The sequence below is a fragment of the Hypomesus transpacificus genome, chromosome 24 (genome assembly GCF_021917145.1).
Source record: "Hypomesus transpacificus isolate Combined female chromosome 24, fHypTra1, whole genome shotgun sequence".
Classification (NCBI taxonomy): domain Eukaryota; kingdom Metazoa; phylum Chordata; class Actinopteri; order Osmeriformes; family Osmeridae; genus Hypomesus; species Hypomesus transpacificus.
In genome coordinates this window covers 586,417-612,269 of record NC_061083.1, presented here as the reverse complement: position 1 = coordinate 612,269, position 25,853 = coordinate 586,417, and the positions used below count along the sequence as shown (strand labels likewise).

Here is a 25,853-nt window from a genome sequence, read left to right as displayed (position 1 = left end):
GGGGAGAGCAGGAAGGGCTGTTATCAAACCTATTAAAGAATGAGTTTGGCTCATTGGCCCCGTTTAGGCTACCCTCAGCAGGTCCATCCATGAGTTGTCTGAAGCCAGTGATGGTTTTCATCCCCTGCCACATGCCCCTCACCCTGTCCTGCTATAGCTGGTCTTCCATCTTGGTCATCTTTTTGCTCTCTTTCCCTCCCGGATCTGCACCTTCAGCCCCTTCTGGACACTCTTCACCTCGTCCTCATCACCGACTTCAAATGCACTCTTCTTCTCGAGTAGAGCCTTCAGATAACTGGTAATCAAGTGCATGTTGTTGGGAAAACAGCAAACTTTCCAAGTGGGCACATTATTGTCCTCGTAGTTTATGCAGTTAGTAACTCAGTCACTAAGTGCACTCTCATCTTCTATAGCACTTTGCCAGTAAACACTAATGTTAATACAGCAAATACGCATTTTTTCGTCGTCGTCATCTGCCGCTTGTCCGGGGATCGGGTCGCGGGGGCAGCCACCTAAGCAGGGAGGCCCAGACTTCCCTCCCCCCGGCCACTTCCGCCAGCTCTTCCTGGGGGACCCCAAGGCGTTCCCAGGCCAGCTGAGAGACATAGTCCCTCCAGCGTGTCCTGGGTCTTCCCCGGGGCCTCTTCCCAGTGGGACGTGCCCGGAACACCTCACCAGGGAGGCGTCCAGGAGGCATCCTAATCAGATGCCCGAGCCACCTCAGCTGGCTCCTCTCGACGCGGAGGAGCAGCGGTTCTACTCTGAGCCCCTCCCGGATGACCGAGCTTCTCACCCTATCTCTAAGGGAGAGCCCGGACACCCTACGGAGAAAGCTCATTTCGGCCGCTTGTATTCGCGATCTCGTTCTTTCGGTCACTACCCATAGTTCGTGACCATAGGTGAGGGTAGGAACGTAGATCGACTGGTAAATAGAGAGCTTCGCCTTTCGACTCAGCTCCTTCTTCACCACGACGGACCGATGCAGAGCCCGCATCACTGCGGACGCCGCACCGATCCGCCTGTCGACCTCGCGCTCCATTCTTCCCTCACTCGTGAACAAGACCCCGAGATACTTGAACTCCTCCGCTTGGTTCAGGATCTCCTCCCCGACCCGGAGATGGCACTCCACCCTTTTCCGGTCGATTACCATGGCCTCAGATTTGGAGGTGCTGATTCGCATCCCAGCCGCTTCACATTCGGTTGCGAACCGCTCCAGTGAGAGCTGAAGGTCACGGCCCGATGAAGCCAACAGGACCACATCATCCGCAAAAAGCAGCGACCCGATCCTGAGGTCATCAAACCGGACCCCCTCAACACCCTGGCTGCGCCTAGAAATTCTGTCCATATAGGTAATGAACAGAATCGGTGACATAGGGCAGCCCTGGCGGAGTCCAACCCTCACCGGAAACAAGTTCGACTTACTACCGGCAATGCGGACCAAACTCTGGCACCGGTCGTACAGGGACCGGACAGCCCCGATCAGGAAATCCGGTACCCCGTACTCTCGGAGCACCCCCCACATGAGCCCCCGAGGGACACGGTCGAACGCCTTTTCCAAATCCACAAAACATGTGTAGACTGGTTGGGCGAACTCCCATGTACCCTCCAGGACTCCGCGGAGGGTATAAAGCTGGTCCACTGTTCCACGGCCAGGACGAAAACCACATTGCTCCTCCTGAATCCGAGGTTCGACAATCCGACGGACCCTCCTCTCCAGGACCCCTGAATAGACTTTCCCAGGGAGGCTGAGGAGTGTGATCCCCCTAAAGTTGGAGCACACCCTCCGGTCCCCCTTTTTAAAGAGGGGAACCACCACCCCGGTCTGCCAGTCCAGAGGCACTGTCCCCGATGTCCACGCGATGTTGCAGAGTCGTGTCAACCAAGACAGCCCTACAACATCCAGAGCCTTAAGGAACTCCGGGCGGACCTCATCCACCCCAGGGGCCCTGCCACCGCGGAGCTTTTCAACCACCTCGGCGACCTCAGCCCCAGAGATAGAAGGGCCCCCCCCCGATGTCCCCAGACTCTGCCTCCACGTCGGAAAGCGTGTTGGTGGAATTAAGGAGGTCTTCGAAGTATTCCTTCCACCGATCCAGGACGTCCCCCGTCGAGGTCAGCAGCGCACCATCCCCACCATATACAGTGTTGACAGAGCACTGCTTCCCCCTCCTGAGCTGCCGGATGGTGGTCCAGAACCTTTTTGAAGCCGTTCGGAAGTCATTCTCCATGGCCTCGCCGAACTCCTCCCATGCCCGGGTTTTTGCCTCCGCGACCGCCAAAGCCGCGTTCCGCTTGGCCTGCCGGTACACATCAGCTGCCTCTGGAGTCCTACCAGCCAATAAAGTCCGATAGGCCTCCTTCTTCAGCTTGACGGCATCCCTCACCTCCGGAGTCCACCACCGGGTCCGAGGGTTACCGCCGCGACATGCACCGACCGCCCTGCGGCCGCAGCTCCGGTCAGCCGCTTCAACAATGGAGGCCCGGAACATGGCCCATTCGGACTCAATGTCCCCGGCCCCCCCCCGAGACATGATCGAAGCTCTCCCGGAGGTGGGAGTTGAAGCTCCTTCTGACAGAGGGTTCCGCCAGACGTTCCCAGCAGACCCTCACATTACGTTTGGGCCTGCCAGGCCTGACCGGCGTCCTCCCCCACCATCGAAGCCAACTCACCACCAGGTGGTGATCAGTTGACAGCTCCGCCCCTCTCCTCACCCGAGTGTCCAAGACATGCGGCCCCAAGTCCGATGACACGACTACAAAGTCGATCATCAAACTGAGACCTCGGGTGTCCTGGTGCCAGGTGCACATATGGACACCCTTATGCTTGAACATGGTGTTCGTTATGGACAAACCGTGTCTAGCACAGAAGTCCAACAACAAAACACCACTCGGGTTCAGATCGGGGGGGCCGTTCCTCCCAATCACGCCCCTCCAGGTCTCACTGTCATTGCCCACATGAGCATTGAAGTCCCCCAGGAGGACGAGGGAATCCCCAGGAGGAGCGCTTTCCAGCACCCCCCCCAGAGACTCCAAAAAGGGTGGGTACTCTGAGCTGCAGCTTGGTGCATAAGCACAAACGACAGTGAGGACCCGTCCCCCCACCCGAAGGCGGAGGGAGGCTACCCTCTCGTCCACCGGGGTGAACCCCAATGTACAGGCGCCGAACCGAGGGGAAACCAGTATTCCCACCCCAGCTCGACGCCTCTCACCAAGGGCAACTCCAGAGTGGAAGAGAGTCCAGCCCCTCTCAAGGAGACTGGTTCCGGAGCCCACGCTGTACGTCGAGGCGAGGCCGACTATATCTAGCCGGAAACTCTCTACCTCGCGCACCAGCTCAGGCTCCTTTCCCGCCAGCGAGGTGACGTTCCACGTCCCTAAAGCTAGCTTTTGCAGCCGAGGATCGGACCGCCAAGGCCCCCGCCTTCGGCCGCCGCCCGTCTCACACTGCACCCGACCCCCATGACCCCTCCTGCGGATGGTGAGCCCACTGGAAGAGGGTCCCACGTTGTCTCTTCGGGCTGTGCCCGACCGGGCCCCATGGGAAAAGGCCCGGCCACCAGGCGCTCGCCATCGAGCCCCACCCCCGGGCCTGGCTCCAGGGGGGGGCCCCGGTGACCCGCTTCCGGGCAGGGGCAACTGAGAACCATTGTTGTATTTCTTCATGGTTGGTTTTTTGAGCCACGCTTTGTCTGGTCTTTCACCTGGAACCTGTTTGCCTCCTTGAGTCACCACCTTACCGCGGTGGAGGGGTTTGCGTGTCCTAGTGATCCTGGAAGCTATGTTGTCGGGGGCTTCATGCCCCTGGTAGGGTCACGCATTTTTTTTAAACCAAAAATATCATCAATGGTTTCAGATGCTCTTTCCCTGAGTGTGTATCCTGTCTTCTAGAGAATCATGAAATGATGACCCTGACCTGGGACACATTCAGGTCTCTTGGATCAAGGCTAGAGAGGGACTGAGGTTGCATGATGTTTCCCTCAGCACGCATCAACATCTATCTTAACCTTTCCATGTAAAGCATGTGTTTGAGATGACTTTGATCATTCATACTGTGTGCTTCAAACCCATGTTGAGACCATACATCAGTCACAGGAGAAGAAGGAGCGCCCACACACATATCTGCTCAACGTGCTTTTCCATGTCTGGGTTGCAGTAAAAACTAATAATTATGCAAATGTAGGGCCTGTCATAAGCTGAGTAAGCGGTGTTGCGTGTGTGGGGGAGAGAGTCAACGATGATTTTTATTTAATACATCACACATCTATCATCTGCAAATTGCAATATATGTCACAATAATATTTGAATTGAAACATGTGGGTCTCCTGCCAGAGTGCTGTCTGTCCTGTCGCATTATGTATGTTGTATGTATGTTCTTCTCTTCTCACATAACTGGAGCTAAAACCCTCTACTTTCTGAACAAAATTGACTCCGCTTCAAACCCCCACAAACTTTTTTGTACCCTGAGAAGAAAGTCGCCGATATTAGCAGTCGGTTCCCTAAACCCACCTTTCCTACTCTCTTACCCTCCATGACTGACCCAACTAAATGTCTAAACTCTTTCTCTCCCCTGTCCGAGGCAGAGATCTCTGACCTCATTCTCTCTCATCGCCCCACCTCCTGTCCCCTTGATCCTGTTCCCTTCCCTCTCTTTCAAACCATCTCCCCCTCCATGATAACTTTTCTTCTCCATGTCCTAAACTCTTCTCTTGCCTCCGGCACCTTTCCCTCTGCCTTCAAACAGGACAGAGTTACCCCTCTACTCAAAAAACCCTCCCTTCACCCTGCCGTGGATCTCATCCAACCTGTGGGGAAGATCCTACCAGGTCTCCTGGGGAGGCAAACTGTCAGGCCCTCGCCAACTCTCCACTGGTGCCCCACTGGGCTCCGTCCTTGGACCCCTCCCCTTCTCTCTGTACACCACCTCACTTGGACCAATCATCACCTCCCGTGGCTTCTCCTACCACTGCTACGCTGACGACACGCAGCTGTACCTGTCGTTCCCCTTGACCGATCCGGGGATCTCAGCTAGGATTGAGGCCTGCCTCACAGAGATCTCCGCCTGGATGACCAAGCTCCACCTCCAGCTGAACCTCTTCAAAACAGAACTTCTCATCATCCCGGCTAAACCCTCCATCTTCCACGATCTTTCAATCACCCTGGGATCTGCAACGGTGACCCCTTCATCCTCTGCCAGGAACCTTGGGGTTACCATGAGCTCTCCCTCACGGCCCACATTGCTGCAGTCTCCCGGTTGTGTAGATTCACCCTCAACAACATCCGGAAGATCAGGAGATACCTGTCTGAGCCCTCCACCCAGCTACTAGTCCAAGCACTTGTCCTCTCCAAGTTGGACTAGTGCAACTGCTCGCCAGTCTCCCAGCATGCGAAACCCGCCCTCTTCAGAGGATTCAGAACGCAGCGGCCCTCCTGGTCTACAATCTACCCAGACGCTCCCATGTTACCCCGCTCCTCATCTCCCTCCACTGGCTACCCATCACTGCCCGTATCAGATTCAAGACCCTGGTACTGACCTTCCGAGCAGTGAACGCTACCTACGGTCTTCTTCAGACAACCGCCTGCTGGTCCCACCGCTCAAGACCGCCCGGTCCCAACACAAGCTCTTCTCCTGTCTGGCCCCCCAGTGGTGGAATCAACTCCCCACCTCCATCAGAGACACTGACTGTCTCTCCACCTTCAAGAAAAGGCTCAAGACGCACTTGTTCCGGGAGTACAAAGGTACTTAGGAATGGTTTGCTTGACCCGATGTTAGTTTCCTTAAGGATCACAATGACTCTTGCCTAGAGACTTGTTGCTCTTGTGGTTAGTGGTAACTGATTTAAATTGTTGTACTCGCTGTGAAATATGTTTTACTGTTGCTTGCTTTTCTACAGGTACACTTGCACTTATAGCGGTTCATGTTGTTTAATTGTAACTTGTTTAACTACATGCTCTTATGGTTCTTCCCTTTGGCACTTATTTTGGTTGTTCACAATGTGTGCTTCATGTTTTGGCTACTCGCAATGTTTTTGGGGCTATCTTGTTGTTATTATCAGTGACCTATGCACTTTGTAAAGCTCTCTCTTGGAAGTCGTTTTGGATAAAAGTGTCTGCCAAATGAATGTATGTAAATGCAGTGGTCAAAATGTTTATAGTTTTCAGAGATCTGAAATGTACCCACTATGAAATTTACCAACTATGAAATTAAGAATGTCTGTGCAGCGAACAACATAAAGAACCCCGGATTTTTCTGATGGTAAATATAATTCTACTGCTAATTTGTTGTTTATTTTTATAATTATACTGCTCTGAAGTACAGTTCAGTAACTTGCTGTCTTATAGGTGAAGGGTATGTGTTCACAACAGAGGGTGCAGTTAGAATGCATCATGCAGGTCAGGGTAAAACCTGGTTTGAGTGGCCTTGATCTGATATGACACACAAACATTGCTTTCTTGTTCTCAACCATCAGGCCATTCCTTGCCACATAACAACCGTTGTCCCTCAGCAACCAGGCCTACATTTACATTTATTCATTTAGCAGACGCTCTTATCCAGAGCGACTTACAGTAAGTACAAGGACATTCCCCCCGAGGCAAGTAGGGTGAAGTGCCTTGCCCAAGGACACAACGTCATTTTGCACTGCGGGGAATCGATCCGGCAACCTTCTGATTACTAGCCCGACTCCCTCACCGCTCATCCATCTGACTCCCATAGGCCTAGTACATTTGGACATTTGGCAAAGCCTGAATTCATTTAAACAGTAATGTAAGACATTTAGTCAAAATATGACCTAGTCAATGCCATCAAAAACCAAGTAATTACTCATGATAATTGTTATGGAATTATTGTTACTTTCAAAGCAACTTGGTTGGAAGAGGTTTGTTGACAGAGAAACACCTGCTTGGCTGCAGCTGCTGCCCCTTCAGTGTTTACATGTCTTTCTTCACATACATCATCAAAATGTAAACAGACACTGGTCTATGACATCAGCTGAAACATCCATGAAAGCTGAAACATCTCATTCTATTACTTACTGTGGGTCAGCCCTCAACAGAGTACACATCTGTGGGCTGAATGACAAACAAATATTGCCCCCTGGTGGTTAAAAAGTTTGCATACACATCAAACACTGTGACGAAAAACTGAGTGTTGTGTTTGTCATAAGGGATGAACTAATGGCCTCTGGCAAGATCGTCACTATAACACAGAGCTCAAGCTAAAGTACTTGTTTATATTTGCAGCTTGAAGCGGGGGTGGAGACTTCTAAACAAAGAATCACTAACCCGCTCAAGAAGAAGGCAGTAACATCTATGTCTTTGGCATTTATCTTCCAGAGGTGTGTCACACATTGTTTCTCTAACTTTGGACTATTTCTTACTAGCCCTACATTATTGTGCTGAGTGATGAGAGGCTGTAATCCAAGAACACTGTTTATAGTATAATAGCATATGGTAACCCGTGTACTGCATGTATAACACATTTTCCTGTAACCTGAAAGCTAAACAAACAGATGTGTTTGGCACGTGTATACTTATCTTAAGAAGGGCCATTTATGGTCAACTTCCCTTAACTTAGTATTAGATTCAAGGGGATAGCATGTACACCAGCTGAGAATTGATGCTTGCTTATACATGAAACTGCTATGAAACTGCATCCATATTTATAGATGTCTCTCTCATGACAGCATCCCCTTTAAAGAGCATCTGCGGAAATATTAAAATTTGCTTCAGGCTAAAATGGGTCTGTTCACAAAGAAGCTGTCTCATACATCTGTTTAAAGGTCTTTGAATGAATAACATCCTGATCATCGTCAGAGATTTAACATTTTGGAGTAATTACTACTTTGATTGTTTGGTATGGCTAAGCACTAACATAATCACATCACGATTTTCTCACTCAAAATACAATTGTTTCTGTAAACACTTTACAATGTCATTGCAAGCTTCCATGCTTTCAGAATTAATGTAGATCTATGACGTATGTACAGTACCAGTCAAAAGTTGAATGGGAAAATGTGTCCAAACTTTTGACTGGTACTGTACATTAAATAAAGTTTCAGCAATGATGTCAATGCATTTCCCAAATTGATGCTCTCTGCAGACTAGCTTTGAAATAAAAATCGGTTTTAAATATCCGGAACTTATAAACATGGTAGTACATTGTCTTCATTATTCACTAAACAACATGTATCATCTGTGTGGGCATGGGGAGGGGGTGAGTCACAAACGTCTGCTTTGTAGTGCAACAATGGATTCCTACTCTGTCCCTCCTCTATTATTAGCATACGTCATCAGTACGCCAGAAACATGACCTCTGTTTGCAAATCTAGAGGTTAGGTTACATCTTTCTGAGTACAACATGTACATTACTGTCAGGCCATGAATGAAAATACAAGCTTCATAAAGATGAAGAGGAGCAAGAGGATTTGAAAGAGAGGAATGATGAAGATGCTGAAATAACAATTCCGGAAAACCTGCCATTTTAGATGACCATTTCTTCATAATTATTTGTCGAGAAGTCATCTTAAAGTTTTATGCTGAACTGTGCAGGTTTCATCGCATATTGTGGATCTTAGTTGTACGTCCCCTCTGTTTTAAAGACAGTGTAAGATGGATGTGTGTTGCCTTGAGACCAGCTGCTAAGTGAGTCAGATAAGTGTTTGTGCAATCCTCCTAAATAAACCCACACAGCCTGACTGGCCATCCTCTTATTGACACACAAGTTCGTACTTGTTGGGACCCAAAGCTTTCCAAGAACTGAAGTACACTGCTCAGTGATCGTGAAAAACCCATAAATGCATCCTAAAAATAAACATCAGTGGGCTTTGATTATAATTCAGAATCTTTAGTCTCAGTGTCAACACGTCACAGCAAAGTTTTTTTTACTATTGAATGTGGGAGTAATCAAAAACACAAGATTTGTTATGAGAAGAGTCAATTTGCCAGATACTAAAAACATTATAACTCCACTGTTTATAAAACCCTGTTTTTCTCCTACATGGAGAAAGGAAGAAGACATAAATGTGCTCAGCAGAATGAAGAGTAAAATACTGACCTACAGGGGGTGCTACACATAACAAAATACTCACACTTAACGGAAGGGAAGGCAACCTACCTCTCCACAGTAATCAGGCAGCACATTCACGTGTTTTCGATGAGTGGCTTTGAAGGGAGGGGTGGGATGTTTTGGTTTGAATCCTTTCTAAAATTGCTAGTTTCGCAAAATGTGTCTAACTTGACTTTAACACATGTGGGCCTAAATGCAAAGTTCCTACAGATTTTGAACTCACTAAACATGACGTTTTACAATTGTTTCATGATTTCAAGGGTGACAGTAAATTATGAAAAATACATGTCGCTAAACATCAGTGAAAGTATCAATAAAACAGATAGAAAAATCAATTGTGCAAAACATTAGGCACATTAGACTTCAACCTTATTGTTTTTGCCTAAATAGATAAAGGTCAAATATAAAAGCTCTAGATTCTTGTTTAAAATACCTCTATAGGGGGATATATCAAACTTGGCAACCTCTGTTCAGACGCAGTCCATATTTCAAATCATTTGAATCAGATCTTCTAAGATGACTCACTTTACCATGCAATACAAATTACGTTACTCATGAATCGTTTGGGGAAAATGATTCATAGCATAGGGTTCACTACAAAGATTTGTTCACTGCGTGCACGACTTGATCCATTCTTTTCAATCCTGTTTCTGTCCCTCCCTGCATCCTCCGATCAAATTTCAGTTCTGCATACTAGATTTATATATATTTCGAAAATAAACATATTGTTAAACATTTAAGACATTTAGGTTAACTAATGAAGAATGGCAGCTAGTTTTGGGAAGATCATCGTTGGCGTTTTTGTGGAAATAAAACGAAGCGATGGTAAGTTTCTTACAGTGACCGGTCATTTTCCAACCCCGATAAATTTTTCCCTCGCTGCAAGTTATTTGAGTTACTTAGCCAAAGCTAGCTACTAGTACTGTTGCTAGATACTTGCTGGTCTCAGCCTTCAGCTGATAGCTACCAATCCACTAGCAAGCTAGCTAGCTAGCCAGTTTCCTTGCATTGTTGCTGTGGTGATGTAGTTACTGATCGCACAACAACTGTTGACGCTGGGACTGAACGCTAGCTCAAGCTAGCTGCTGCAAACCGGTGTAAGTTGCTGTCTAAGCAATCAATCACCGCGTCGGCCAAGTAACACCTAACGCAAACACAACATAATAACGGCAGGTAGCATTACATACGGGCTTTGTTGCATTACTAGATACTCAATCAACATAGTACTCGCTGGCTACTATAAATTTAGCTAAGCTAGGTAACAGATTTAAGACGCTAAGGTACTGTATCTAGCCTGACGAGCTAGCTAGCTCAGGTACTAGTAGTAGCTAGATGGATTTACGTTGTTTTTTTCTGGCCAACTCTAAACATGAATGCTAGTCTATCCAGCCTACGCAAACCTGTCCCATCTTGGTAGTCAAGAGTCTAGCTGGATAGTTAACCTGCCCGACAATAACTTGTTGGCTCCGTCCCACATAAAACACTGCCACTAAGCTAGCCTAGCTAGCTAGTATTACTTATCATCCCTGAGGCTTGTTGATTATATAGAAATATTATTTATGTAATAGCCATAAACAAACTAGTTAAGCTAGGCTATCTCTCTTACTAGGTGACTACGCAGCCCACTGTTGTAAATCGACTACCTAGCTAGCTAGATTTTATTCCAGCAACATAGCAGTAAGCCTAGATGAGAACTTGTGATACCATCATTTTTAACCACTATATGTAGATACTATAACTTGTCTGTAGGGTTTGAAAGACCGGATCTGAAATTGAGTGAAAGTGTCAGAGTAGACACGCATTGGGGGGTTAATGGGAGCTGGTGATCCCAGATTCAAACCATCAACCACCACCCCATCTGTTGCAGCTCTCCAGATCCTGCCAGTACGCTCCCTGGCTTTGGCCAAGCAGTGGTGTCTTCTCACATGAACTGAACAAATGTTAGCTGGCTGACTAGTAACAGTGCATAATATGGAAAGTAGGCAAAGATAAGTTATGAGTTGAATAACAGCCTCTGTTCAAAACCCAGGTTATCATGACCTCCTCTTTGACTGAGTTTTATAGCTGGCATCATGAACACTAAAGCTTAGACCAGAACAGTCTTAATGTTTTTGCTGTCTCTGATTGGGATCAGTAATATTTAATGTTAATTGTGGATTATCAACTGTATTGAATCAATTTCTGCATTGAAATGATGCCCATGTCTTAATATAAATATATTTGAAGCTCAACCATTTTAGCCGTTAAAGACAGTAGAATTCTTCTTCATTGATGTTATGGTGACACTGATATCCGCCTGGGCGTCTTTGTTGTATTTAGTGAAACCCGTGTGCAGTATATCTGTAGGTATCAAGTCAGCTGCAGGTGGAGATTTTCCTCCAGCACGACTTGATTGGCTAAATGAACAGTTATTAGGCTAACAGCTCCTTGAAGTAAATTGAGTTATTTCGACAACTTAACAGCATGTGTAATAACATAAACAGTTTATACTGGTGTCTAATGCAGCATGTCAGCATGCTCTACACAGTGTATTATGACCTAAGCAGTCAAGGTTGCAGGTATGTTGTGAAAGCATTTTTTTCGAGTCCTGTCTCCATTTGTATTTGAGATGCGGCCTCCCCTCCTCTTTTTTCCTTGCTTTCTGTTGGTGACCTTTGAACATAAACCCTACTTATACCTAGAGATGGCAGTAGTAACTGCATTATATGACACTTATCAGCTCAGTAAGTGTAACTTTTCCTTGCACCCAAAGTTGTTGCCTAACATATGTGACTGGAAGACTTACCCTCCTTCCTTATCCACTTGGTAAAAAGTGATGTGTGTGTGTGCGTCTTGCATGTTTTAGGCCTGTGGATTTTCCTATTAGGTCTGTGTGTGTCAGGGAGCCTGTGTGCATGTGTGTCCAATTTAATCCTTCGTCCAGTGTCTCTTAGCCAGCTCAAGGCCCTCCTGTTCCTAAGTAGCGGTGTCGTGTCTCGTGTGCGGTTGTCAACTCTAGTACTGCCGTTGCCAGTGCGGCTCTGTAACCTACCTAACCAACCAAAATTGGATTTAAACGCCCAGGCCTACAGCTTACAGCCAGCCCTGAGGAACAGACGGTGGCATGTTCCATAGCTAGCAGAAAGAAAAAAGGAAAAAAAAACATTCGGAGGGGAGCAATCTTTTTTTTTTTTACGAAAGTATACACTTAAGTTCAAGCTTAACCCTGAATTTGGAAAGCTGAAGCATCTTGTTGAATCTAGTCACTCTTCGTTTCGAAAAAGATTGTATTGGGTTTTTTTCTGCCGAAGTGAAGAGCACAAAAGGTTCTCTATCACAGCACCAGAGGCTGTCCCCATGATTAAGTCATGTTCACTGTCGAGCAGAGCAGGGCCTTGTGCAGTTCTGTGTATCGAGGCCAACCTGTCCCTTTCTCACACCGCTGTTGTGCTTCACCCCGACCTCTTAGACTGAGTAAATTATGAACTAACCCTTGACCAAACATTGTCATCCTTGTGTTTTGGTTCTCTGTTAGCGTAAGGGAGTAGACCCATGTGGGTCTGTGCATGTGTGAACATTTGGGAGTCTGTATGAGCCTTTCCCACGGCCTCTTCTCATCTCTCTCGCTCTCCCCCTCCTTCCCAACTCACAAGAGAATCGGGTCTATTTGCTGATGACAGTCAGAGAACACTAAAAGCAGCGTTCAAGCCAGGCAGGAGCTCTAAATAATGGATGGCAGAACACGGCGCTTCCCTTCAACTGTGAGCCGGCAGTTTGCAGAGCTGTCAGGCCAAGGCCCTGCGAAAGACAAGACAATGAGAGGTGGAGGAACCAGTGATTATGGTGGGAGGCAGCCAAGCAGCTGGGTAGTTTGAGACCACCGACAGCAACTGTGATAGGACACGTGTTTCTCGAAAGCACTAACTTAAATGAAGCAATGTGCTGCTGCAATTGGCTAAGAGGGATGTGTAGCCTAATTGACAATAGACACTACTGTTTTTGCATTGGTTGTTATGTTAGTTGCATGTTCAAATATTTTAATAGCACGAGGGCGGAGGGGTTTTTAAAAACAAGTTTGTCTAGCATGGTCACAAAAGCGAATATCAGTTTGTTGGCACAATCGTAAACTCATGTTCACGAGGGACTATGATGAAAACGGTGTGTTCTTGTAATCTGGGTTTGTCTGGGTTAGGTCACTTCCTTGCACGTCCTTGCACCCCTGCTTATTCCTCGGGGGAAACCTCAGGGCCATGTTAAAGGCATGTGCGATACAGATTCCTAATGGCTGTCGATGTTACGCCATACCACCATCATCGGCATGCTCAGTCACCAGCCAAAAAACGACGGTAATCTATTGAGTGGTTGGTCAAATTTGAACTTTTACTAGCCATTTTGGCAGGTCAAGAAAAAAGTAGAATTTGCACTGCGCGCACGTGTGCGTGTCAGCTCCGTCAGGGGGACCTCTGTCCCAGGATACAATGCAATATCCTCCACCCCCTCAAGTCAGAATCCTCACATCCTCAACCAGCGCTGTTATCTGAACACGTGCTCTCTCCTCTCTACAGGCCGAATACACCAGGCGATGGTCACCTCTCTGAACGAGGACAACGAGAGTGTCACCGTGGAGTGGATCGAGAATGGAGACACCAAAGGGAAAGAGGTACGGGAGTTTACTGCGAGCCTCTGCAGCTTCCGGAAACATCCGCTCCACTCTCCCAGACCCATGAATAATGGATTCCAAGACATTCTAGAGCCAGAGAGATGACACAATCATCCGGCATGTTCTACAGTTCCGCTCGACAAAGCCCCTTTCCTGGTTTTATCTTGTAGCACTAAATATGAATGAGCTCAGAAAGCCTGTAGAGTAGACTCAGACTATACTAGACTAGTATGTGATCTTTTGTTAGCAGATGAATGCAGAATCCTCCTGTTGTATTCTCTCTCTTCTCCCTCTTTTCTCTCTCTTTCGTTCGCCTTTTCTCTCTCCCTCTACTCTCCCTCTCTCTCCCCCCCCCCCCCCCCCCATCCCTCTGTCCAGGCATTGATCCAAGGCATACTCATCGATATGTCTGGTCTTTTGAACGTGTCACCTGCCTACTCATTTACACCAATATTGAACTGCGGGGTGGATCGTTTCTTTTGCGCATTTCTCTTGCTCTTACCCGAATGGACTTGGTGAGCGTGATAAAGTATAACCCCCAGCCCCTACCCTGTCCACAGATTGACCTGGAGAGCATATTTGCACTAAACCCCGATTTGGGCCCCGACGAAGAGATCGCCCCAAGCCCAGAGACGCCGCCCCCACCCACGCCCTGCTCCGTGAAGGTCAGCAAGATCGCCAAGGTGAGCCCCGTGTCCTCTGCTAGCAGCGCCCCATAACTCCCCCCTCTCCCCAGATCCAACAATGGGGCGCTTTGTTTATATTTAACGGATCAGCATAAGAGCAGCAAGTGTGTTGTGAAGCGAGCCTTTGCCTTCATAGACGCCTCGGGACACCAGTAACGGCTGTAGAGAACAAAGAGATCTTCAGTAATACGCAGGAATCTGATCCTTAGGGCCTTGTCTCTTTTTGCGACCCTTGGTTCAGTAATAGTCGCGAGTCAGATGGTATGGGAGTAATCATTGGGAGGCTGTCTGGATAACTGAGTGACAAGGAGGGAAAGCGGGTTCCTATTCTGACCGTAGGTCCAAGAAAAACCAGGTACTCACATTGCATTTTTGGGATCCATTCACAAACCAGTTTCTTTTGCAGAATCGGCGGACAATAGCCCCAACTAAGAATGACACTCCATCAAAGGAAAACCGAGGTGTGTTCCCACACGCCTCCATTCTGAATTGTGTTTCTGTCTCCAAACGCCGTCTTGGGTCAATTCTGAAATGTAACAAACCTATTTTGTCAATCATTTCCAATGATAACCACCCTTCCTGTTCCAGTGGTGTCCACACGAGCCAGACCAGTCCCTCCCCCCCAGCCGGAGCCCGCCCCCCCTCCCCCGGCCCAGCCTCCAGCCCAACCCAGCCAGGCCCAGACCCAGCAGCAGCTGCAGAACGGTAACACACACACCCTGAAAGTTGCCCACGCCTGGCGTAGAGATAGAGAAGTCAACGCCGACAAATGATTCGACCTATAAATATTTCAGACTCGCCTGTCATCTTACACAGTCATGTTTTGTTCAGTTGCCGCCACAGTTCGATTTGAATATGGCCTCCTTGGAAAGCTGATGGAAATGCTTATGTTGTCTTTGTTGATCACATGTTTATCACAGACTCTTCCATACATCAGCTACCCAGAAAGGAGTTTGGACAGCTTTGTATGTATCTCCCTTCCACAACCCCCCCTCCTCTAGCTGTCTTGACTTCTACAGCTATCCATTGAGCAACCTCTAGTCTTGCGATTGTGCTCCTCTACTGAAAGACTTCCGCTAGTCTCCCGAGCTGGGGTTGGGGGAGTAGAGCACTAAGGCAATCCAGCCAGCAGACGGGCCTTCTGGCTTCAGACAGAGACAGATACCGCTGCTTTCAACCCGGCTCAATGACCTGTCCCCTGTCTGGATTCAGTCAGGATGCAACCCCGTCCTCCTCCCCTCCCTCACCCCCACAGTCCCCTCAAACAAATTTCCCTCGCCCACTTGCCTGGATGGTTCTGACCTGGTTCTGACCTGATTTGCCTCCCCCAGATTACAACAGATTAGTCCTCCCTCTGTTGTGACATGGAGGGGGTGTTTGGCTTGCACCGCTGGGCTGCAGCTGGTGTCTGCGCTGGAGGAGGGGTGCGGTGGGGTGGGCTTACGGAGTCTCTTTCTGGTGTTAAACTCTCTTCTGCAACCTGACGGTGGATACTACTGAAATTTGGTTCATCTTAAATTATGTGCTACAATGGTGAATGTGGCTGAAATTGCACTAATCAGTTGGCGTTTTTGGGGGATTTGGGCTATTTTGCGCATGTCTAAATGTGTCCAAAACACATACTTTGATCCAAGTTTCATGCTACATTTGTGAAATTGACCTGATTCATTCCTAAGCCACGAAATACCTAAAATCATGCAATGAGCCTAATAGTGTGAACTGTGTCCGTGACGTCATCTTTTCTGAGCCCCACGTCATGAAGCAGTGGCCAAGTGTTATTGGGAACCGGCCAGACATGAAGGGCCTTTTGAGAGAGACCGGGGGGTCTGGGACATATCTCTGGCTAGCAAGCTGCTCTAGTCGCCCCTTGGTGCCCACTGTGACATCCTGTGGGCAATAGAGCTGCCACAGTGAAGCTGCATAGAGACATCTTTAAAGAGCTGTCGTATAAAGCTTGTTTCGAGCTGCCATTTCCTGTCTTGTCAGCCTCCTCCTAGACTAGGACGAGGGCGTTGCCAGATATTAGGTGGGGAAAAAGAATGTTGTGAGAAAGACTCACAGACACAGAAAGGGAGAAACGGAACCAGAATAGGAAAAGGGGGGGGTGTCTCCTTTTATGAGGAATGCTGTGTGCGTGTCTTGCGAGGGGAACCAGGGTTTGTGATCTCCTGCTCTCTCTGTGTGTGTGTGGGGGGGTTCTCCTTGTCTCCAGCACGGAGGAAGTCTAACTGTGTGAAGGAGGTGGAGAAGCTGCAGGAGAAGAGGGAGAGGCGGAGGCTCCAGCAGCAGGAGCTGAGGGAGAAGAGAGCACAGGTAACACTCGTCCGCCACCCCGCCTCCTCTGGAGCTCGCATCCCAGCCGCTCCGTTCTCTTACGCGCATCAAAAACGGAGGCGTGTCGAGGTCGACCACGTCCTCTTTTGCCACGACGTCTCGTCCTCGATGACGTGCAACGGGGCGAGTGAATCTGTGCTTGTGCCCTCCCCCCGTCTGTCTCTCAACAGGAAGTGGACACCACCATACCCAACTACGAGATCTTGTACATGATCCGAGATTTCCGCGCCAGTCTGGACTACCGGCCGCTGACCACCGCGGACCTGGTGAGCGTGAGCCCGGTCCTGTTTAACCCCAGCTTCCACACACTCGGCACAGCTCAGGTGTAATCAGGATGTCGAAATCTTTGTGTTTTCAGATCGAAGAGCACAGAATATGTGTCTGTGTGAGGAAACGGCCACTCAACAAGAAAGGCAAGTGGTACCTTTCTCACAACACTAGGGCCGATTACATGACTTAAGGGTGTATATTACTGGAGGGTGATTTATATTACGAGGGTAAATTGTATTACTTGAGGGTGAATTATATTACTTGAGGGTGTATGATATTACTGGAGGGTGAATTATATGACTTGAGGGTGTACAATATTACTTTAGGGTGTGTGTTATTATGGGTATCTTTGCTTTCCAACTAAAGACGGATGACTCGTTGCGTTTATCATGATGGTGCAGAAAATATGAAGGACAATGAAAGAATGCAACGAGGAGTCATCTTAAAATAAGGGGTGTGTGTGTGCGTGCTCAGAGTTGACGGTGAAGGACCTGGACGTGATCACCATCCCCAGCAAGGACGTGGTGATGGTGCACGAGCCCAAGCAGAAGGTGGACCTGACACGCTACCTGGAGAACCAGACGTTCCGCTTCGACTACGCCTTCGACGACAGCACCACCAACGAGATGGTGTACAGGTGAGACCGCAGCTTACCACACGGGGACGAGGGCGTCTCTGGTGGAAAGAGGGACCGCTTCTAATGCCTTCTTTTTATTCGCTTGGAAAGTCCAGTTATTTGTGATGTAGATTGACTGCCAGAGACCTTGTTGAGGTGTGTGTGTGTGTGCGTGTGTGTATGTGTATATACTGTGTGACACGTGTGTTCTGTGTGTGTGTATATAATCTGTGACAGGTGTGTATACTCGGTGACAGGTGTGTTCTGTGTGTATAATGACAGGTGTTGTGTGTGTGTAGTCAGTGACGGGTGTGTTCCGTGTCCCCTGCAGGTTCACCGCCAGGCCCCTGGTAGAGACCATCTTTGAGCGTGGCATGGCCACCTGCTTCGCCTACGGACAGACAGGAAGTGGCAAAACACACGTGAGCCACACACATCTCATCACGTCTCCTTCTATAGAAAATGCCTATAACCGTATTTAATATCCACATCATGGGCGGCGCTAGGTAGAGGCTTAGCAGGTGCTTCAGCACCCCCAAGAAAGACCAAAGCACCCCGATAGCACCCCCAAAAATAATTTCTGGAAAATCCGTTCGGAGAATCGGATGTTAATTGTACGGAGTCTGACACGGAGCAGTCCGCTGATGCAGAGATGGCAGCTAGCACAACTGCAGTTCCAATCAAATTAGCATCACGAGGGGCTCAAGTTTAGCTCAATTATAAATAGCATTTATACATAATATATATATATATATAATTGCACAGCTCCCCCTGTCAATGATCCAGCACCTACTCAGCATCTGCGTAAAAAATGATCTGGCGTCGCCCCTGATCCACATAAACAAATTAGTTTCTGGACTTTTAGTTACACAAATTAGGATTTTGGTTTCTCATGCATGTGTTTGCGTTTCAGACTATGGGTGGGGATTTTTCTGGAAAGAACCAGGATTGTTCTAAAGGAATTTATGCATTAGCTGGTAAGTAATTCTAAGTGGATTGTGAGTTTTGTTTTGGACAGTTTAAAGCACCCTGATCGTATTATTATTGAAACACCGTAACCCCTCGACCTCTCCTGCAGCTAGGGACGTATTTCTCATGTTGAAGAAACCCAACTACAAGAAGCTGGACCTTCAGGTGTATGCCACCTTCTTTGAGATCTACAGTGGAAAGGTAAGCATTTCACAACAAAGCATTTGACTTTAGATTTTTTCATAAAGAAATGAAAAGTTAAACTCTGTAGGTAAGAACTTCCCCCAAGTGAACTTGAGGATCTGTCGGACTGTATTGTCTCCACGGCCTACAAATTGCGGCGTTGCAAAGGTTTAGACTGTCATGCTGCTGGGTGTAATGTCTGTGCTGCCCGTATAAGCTTCTGGGTTGCGGTTGCAGGTGTTTGACCTGCTGAACCGTAAGGCCAAGCTGCGCGTGCTGGAGGACGGTAGGCAGCAAGTGCAGGTGGTGGGGCTCCAGGAGAGGGATGTCCGCTGTACCGAGGACGTCCTCAAGCTCATCGAAGTGGGCAACAGCTGCAGGTGAGGAGAGCAGGCCAGAGGAACCAGAGGCCCAAATCACCTACTGCAACATGGCCACCTTAGAACTGAGCATCTGTTGGTCAAGTCTCAACATGTTCTCTCACACTCTCGTAGTCTAATATATTTACCCTCTTTCTTTCTATTTCTTGCTTTTTTTTCTTTCTATATCTCTCTCACTTTCACTCTTCCTTTCTTTTATCTTTCTCTCTTCCTTTCGTCCTCTCTCTGCACACTGTCATCCCTATCCCTCTCGCTCTCTCTTCCTCCACCAGGACGTCGGGCCAGACGTCAGCCAACGCCCACTCGTCGCGTAGCCACGCCGTGTTCCAGATCATCCTGCGCCGCAAGGGCAAGATGCACGGCAAGTTCTCCCTGATCGACCTGGCGGGCAACGAGCGGGGCGCCGACACGTCCAGCGCCGACCGCCAGACGCGCTTGGAGGGCGCAGAGATCAACAAGAGCTTGCTGGCTCTCAAGGTCAGAGGGCAGAGGTCGGCACCGGGGAGAGTCTTAGCAGTAGCAGCTGTCTGTTGGTAGGGCAGGGTCGTTATGGGATGGGACAGGATGTCGGATGTGACTGCTGCACCCACTCCGGGTTCCTTGGTCCTTGAAAGTTTGAATGGTAGAGAAGGATTTTAGGGGCCTTGAATTTGAGGGAATTGGGTGTTCCTTAAATAGTCGTTGATGTTTAAGAAGGTGTTGAAACCTTCTAATGCCTGGGAGCAGCTTATTTATTTTTCAATCACTCTCTGTTCCTTACAGGAATGTATCAGGGCACTGGGCCTCAACAAGCCCCACACACCGTTCAGGGCCAGCAAGCTCACCCAGGTCCTCCGAGACTCCTTCATCGGGGAGAACTCCCGCACATGCATGGTGAGCCTCCTCTCTCCTGGCTCTCCCCCTCTCCACCCTCCCTGTCTCGAGACATCCCTGTCCTGACCCCCCTGCCTCCTCTCATCCTGGTCAGATCGCCACCATCTCTCCTGGCATGACTTCCTGCGAAAACACCCTCAACACGCTACGCTACGCTAACAGGTAGGACACTGTAATACTGGGACTGACTGGAACACTCCCCAGTAATACCTGATCTCTGGCTAATGTGTCACTTGAGAATAAGAAAACAGTTTTTGGGTGGGGGTGGGTTGACCCGGTTATGTAAGGACAGGTTTGCTTTAACAATATTGAAATGGAATTACTTCAAATAATTTCTTCAATGTATAATGAATGACGTGAGGGTTTTTTTTTTTAAATAAAAAGATGACTTGTCTGTCCTTCTCAGTAGTTCTGTCTTAACCCTCTCACCTTCTTTCTCTCTCTCTTCTGCTGTTGTCCCTGTCCCTGTGTGCGCTGGGTGGTGGTCGTTGAGCAGGGTAAAGGAGTTTGGGATCAGTCCCTCAGACATCCCTTTCTCCCAGGGAGGTCGCCCCGAACTCTCGCCCACACACACCTTTGAGTTTGATGACTTTGCTGCCACCTCTCCCAGCAGGTTGTCATGGCAAACACACACACACACACACTGACAGATACACACACTGACACACAGGCAGACAAACACACAGAGGCAGACACACACACATACGGGCAGATACACACAGGCAGACACACACGCACACAAACCCTTCTTTGTGCACATTCAGTACACACATCATTTCAACACTTACCGTGGCTGCATGTACTACTTACAAGTGCTCCACACTCACTAAAGAACATTCTGTGGCCTTGAACTGTTGAATGGCTGGTGCATAATGCCCCCTTCCATCATATCCCACCCTTCCAGCTCATCTCTCCACCTGCAGATGCCTCTAATCATCCACCTCCTCCCCTGCCTCTACAGCCTGGGCATGCGGCCTCTCTTTTCATCCTGTGATATGCTATGACTTTTCATCCCTGCATAACAGCAAAAATGCCATTTGTGTTTCTGCATGTGTGTGTGTGTGTGTGTGTGCGCGCGCGCGTTTTCCATACATTGTTGACGCTACGTGGGACCATAAACAGCCGGGACTATTTTCCCCAGGTGACACGAGATGTGTCACTGTTGCATAGTCCTCCACACTACGAGTCATCACAAAATCAGACTGTTAATAAGAGGAACGGTCGACGTAGTTGCTTTCTCGGCGTTGTTTGGCTCTAGTCAGTGGCTGTTTAATGAGAGGAGGCCATGCCTGTGGTGTTGGTGGTGTGCCCAAACAAGGCATCAGACTTAGCTTGTGCCACCACATGGTGATAATCCCCCCTCCCCCCCCCCCTCCCATCCCATCCCCAGTTACAGTTTTTCTCGATTGCTTTGGCTCAATTCTTGAAACAGAAATGACATTCTCAAAGCTCCACGTGCATTTAGCAAAATAGCCTATATGGTTCAGCACAACTACATAGATCACCTTCAAAAGGTCATATCTCACCCAAAACAGTTAACTCATGCTTCAAAACCAAATCATTTTCTCATATAAATAGTCAGTGCCCTCAAAATGAAAAGTTCCTTCTCGATTGCTTTGGCTCATCGCTTGAAAAAATTGAACATTCTCAAACCTTTAAATACATTTGCCAAAATAACCCAGATGGTTCAGCAAAACACCATGGAACACCTGCAAAGGGTCATCTCTTTCCTAAAACAGACAACTTATCAGTCAAAACTAAATCCTTCTCTCATACAAATAGTCAGTGCCCCCAAAATGAAAAGTCCCTTTGGCATTGTGTAAACACTGCAGGTCAAAATGTTTAGATGTTTTGTCAGTATGGCAGTGGACCTTAGAAATATCCCTCATGTGCACTGTGCTACAGTTACTGTAGTAGATGTTTTCTTTCCAGAATACAATGTGTCTCAATCTGCATTTACAGTGTAAATTTATTCATTTAGCAGATGCTTTCATCCAAAGCGACTTCCAAGAGAGCTTTACAAGAGTGCATAGGTCACTGATCATACAGTAACAACGCGATAGCCCCAAACATTTCGGGTAGCCAAAACATGAAGCATACATTGTGAAAAACCCAAATACAGAAAGTGCCAAAGAGAAGAACCATAAGAGCATGTAGCCAAACAAGTTACAACTAAACAAAATGAACCTCAAAAGTGCAAGAGTGCACCTGTAGAAAAGCAAGCAACAATACTGTAATGTATGCTTCATGTTTTGGCTAACCACAATGTTTTTGTGGCTATCTCATTGTTTAGGACCATTGACCTATGCACTTTTGTAAAGCAGACAGCTTGGAAGTCGCTTTGGATAAAAGCGTCTGCTAAATGAATACATGTAAAATGTAAATGTGTATCAAACAGAAAAAAGATTACAGTAATTCAAGAGTAACCTACAAGGTTTCACATCACATATTGCACTTACACTGCCATGGAAATTGTTACTGTAATTGCCATACATCATGGTTACTGTTACAGGAAATGTGTACAGCACAATATACTTTCATACAATACGTAAGCACATCAAAACTAACATTATGTATAACCTACACTAGTAGTATGAGTAACCACAGTAAGTTTCAGGCAAGTGACCCCCTCCTAGTCAGAGTTGCAGAGGGTGCATTTCATGGCAAGAAGGAAACAAATACAGTAAGAAAGTAAAGCAAAGCTGGAGTTTCACTAGTTGTCGTCCTCACTGTCTGTCTGGCCACAGATTTCATTGACATCACATCTGATGTTCTCCCTTACGATGCAACAGGGGAAGAATTGTTGTTCATGCCGCAACAATCCCCTACACTGATCTGCTGTGACATCATCACAAGCAGCATCCATTGCCTGGAGCAGGGACCTCTGGTTTTGAGCCCGATGCTCATAAACCCTCCACCTTCATGCAGAAAAAACCTCCTGGATAGGTTTAAGGAATGGGGAGTTAGGTGATATGAGCACCATTAGCATTCTTTGATGGGCAGTGAATCCTGATGAGTGGGTGACGGTGGAAGCTTACATTGTCCCACACAATGACAAATGTAAGAAAGTGGTCTCATGTAGAGGGATAAGATCAGAGTGCAGGCAGTCCAAGGACACCAGGAGTGTCTGGGTATTGTATGGGCCAAGACTGGGAATGTGGGTGACTACACCATTCTCTGAAATGGCAGCAAAAACAGTGATGTTTCCCCCGAGCTGGCCTGGGACAAGCTCTAAATATTTGATGGAAGGATTTATACTCCTGGATAGCTCCTGTCAGCTAACTAAACTTACTGTGTGATTGGTGATCGGATGTGTCCCCTTGTTTAGTAAAGTTCTAGTTGCACCTGACAATGACTGTAAGTAGATGATCCAAGAGATCCATATTACAGTATATACTATTATGTTTTTCATGGTATTATGTGCCTGAAAGATTTTGACAGTGGAGTGAACTATTGTGCAGCTGATGATGTACACAAGGAAATTATGCCAAAATGTTTTGCAGAGAACAACCACTTGACTGAGAAATAACAGTCAGTTTAGACCAGTAAGATATTTTCAATTGATAGTTGGCCTAATTGAAGGCAATTATACCTAACCATTTCAAAGATGTGCAAAATCATTTGAAATGTGTGCAAACTGTAGGCAATTGCACTTGTCATTTACAAGGATGTGCTAATACAATTGCAATTTGATTAAAGGAATGAACAATTCCAATCTGTTGTGAACAAGTGCCCAGCGGTTTGGAGGTTTGCACGTGTTGTTTTGAGAATGTCATTTCTGTTTCATGAAATGAGCCAAACCAATTGAGAAAAACTGTAATGGATGAGCCCTCTACCTGCTGGGTCAGGACCAGGTCAGTATTACCTTATCAGGTCAGTATTACCTTATCAGCTCAGTCGGGCTTCATTAAACACAAGCCCCAGCCACACAGATAGCCGTGTTTAAATACAGCACTGTCAAGGCCCTCTGCTCTCATTGGAGCTAAGAAGGTTCTTTGTTGTGCTGCGACCCTTGATTTAAACCAAGCTCAAGTAATAATGGTACTTTTTGTGATATTTGGCTATTTTAAAAGAAAAAACGAATAAAGTGATCTTCGGTCACCTGGGAGCCTCCCCCAGCTGTAGAGATTGTTCCATGGACGTGGGACCATATTGGCTTGGTGCGGTCACTACAGACACCTTATGACTATTCAGTGGGACGAAACATTTCCAAGGACGTCTTCATCACCCTCCCCAGCTCCACAAGATGATATTTTGACATCCGGAATGTTTTGACCCCAGTGAGGGAGACCCCAAATGTGTGTGTCTGTGCAAACGTGTGCGTATCTGCTCGTGTGTGTGTGTGACTTGCGAGCACACTCCCGTCGTAACAAGCTCTCCCCGGGACGGCAGGGTGAAGGAGCTGACCGTGGACACCAACCAGGTGGTGGAGGGCGGTCGAGCCAACAACCACGCCGTCAACCAGATAGACCTGCTGGACGATGAGGACTGGCTGGGGAGTTCCCCTCAGAGAGATGACCTCAAACTGCTCTGTGAGCAGAATGTAAGAAACACCTTTCCCTCTCAATACCGGCTACAGACATTACACCATGTGTGTGGAAGTGTGGACAGACCTTTTGACGAGATGTACCTTGACCAGCTTAGTTTTGAACCCTCAAAGCCTTTTATTGTTTTCTGTAATTGTTCTTCTCTGACTCTTCTCTGGGGTGGGGGGTGTGCTGGGTTTGTCTCTTCCCAGGAGGAGGAGGTGTCCCCCCAGCTCCTCACCTTTCATGAGGCCGTGTCCCAGATGGTGGAGATGGAAGAGCAGGTTCTGGAGGATCACCGCGCTGTCTTCCAGGTCAGACCCTTCTCACCCCAGCCTCGCACGCTTTGCAACTCACTGCAGTTTGTTTAGACGCAAACCAGAAAAATATATTTGTTTTTCTTTTTTTCCACGGCTGCACCTCATGCCTATGACCGCAGCACTGCCATGGGTTATTTGGCAATATACCACACCTTGTCGTGGTTTATTGCTTTAATACAGGCATGTAGTGATGTGGTTCCGTGTTTCCCTGCTTTGGTTGCAGGAGTCTATCCGCTGGCTGGAGGATGAGAAGGTCCTGCTGGAGATGACGGAGGAGGTGGACTACGACGTGGACACCTACGCCACCCAGCTGGAACACATCCTGGACCAGAAGATAGACATTCTCACTGAGCTCCGAGGTGGGAAGAAGCAGAGACATAAGCTAATGCCACAGTAGGATGTCTTTGGGGAGAAACACAATCCTGGACTTCAGTTCTGCAGACTATGTTCAGTCTAAGAAGATACTCTAGTCTAGACACTCCCTAGACAGTTATTGAAGTAAACACACACACTGTCATTATGGGTTAGAAAAATTCAGGTCAAATGAGAACATTTTATTAACTCGCATTACTCTCCCTCTCCAGATAAAGTGAAGTCATTCCGCTCTGCGCTGCAGGAGGAGGAACATGCCAGTAAGCAGATTAATCCCAAGAGACCGCGGGCCCTGTAAGACGAGTGGCAGGGTCTGTGTTTGTTTTTAGCAAGCCAGCAGAGAGCGGCACGTACCGGAACATGACCACTAGAGGCTCCAGGTGGCTCTCTGAGATGTTACCGCTGGCTGCAAAGCTAAAAGGACTTTTTACAATCAAACTCAATAACGTTTTCACTTTATTTCCCAGTTCTCGCAAACCAAGGTTGTTTTCAAAAATGGCATCAGACACAAGAGGAGGAAGCTTTTATTTTTATCTGAACCCCCCCCTCCCCCCATTTCTTTAGATGGTTGCTTGAAACATTTTTTAAAGCCTTTAGTTTTTTGGCCCTGTTCTATTTTAT

General features: G+C 47.6%; 1 protein-coding gene across 4 annotated transcripts; it reads left to right on the top strand.

Annotated features, from left to right (window-relative positions):
• The first annotated feature begins 9,690 nt into the window (after positions 1–9,690).
• LOC124486434 (kinesin-like protein KIF2A) lies at positions 9,691–25,848 on the top strand. Of its 4 annotated transcripts, XM_047047983.1 has the most exons (22): positions 9,691–9,889; positions 13,609–13,703; positions 14,264–14,386; positions 14,796–14,850; positions 14,978–15,094; positions 15,310–15,354; positions 16,602–16,702; positions 16,894–16,989; positions 17,082–17,136; positions 17,468–17,630; positions 17,941–18,031; positions 18,523–18,586; positions 18,688–18,779; positions 18,999–19,141; positions 19,414–19,618; positions 19,904–20,014; positions 20,109–20,176; positions 20,511–20,627; positions 24,407–24,557; positions 24,753–24,854; positions 25,084–25,219; positions 25,445–25,848. In XM_047047983.1, exons 1-22 carry the CDS (start codon positions 9,829–9,831, stop codon positions 25,528–25,530), a joined length of 2,277 nt encoding a protein of 758 aa, XP_046903939.1. In that variant the 5' UTR covers positions 9,691–9,828; the 3' UTR covers positions 25,531–25,848. The 4 variants fall into 4 exon arrangements, with proteins under 4 accessions (XP_046903939.1, XP_046903940.1, XP_046903942.1 ...); XM_047047984.1 differs by lacking the exon at positions 15,310–15,354; XM_047047986.1 differs by lacking the exon at positions 20,511–20,627.
• Positions 25,849–25,853: the final 5 nt, after the last annotated feature.

What these genes read in the sequence shown, in the direction of transcription:
- LOC124486434 (XM_047047983.1), top strand. Translation starts at nt 9,829, where the DNA reads ATGGCAGCTAGTTTTGGGAAGATCATCGTTGGCGTTTTTGTGGAAATA. An exon ending in GGAAATAAAACGAAGCGATG is followed by an intron (nt 9,890 to 13,608) that starts GTAAGTTTCTTA and finishes TCCTCTCTACAG; the next exon opens with GCCGAATACACCAGGCGATG. An exon ending in ATCACCGCGCTGTCTTCCAG is followed by an intron (nt 24,855 to 25,083) that starts GTCAGACCCTTC and finishes CTTTGGTTGCAG; the next exon opens with GAGTCTATCCGCTGGCTGGA.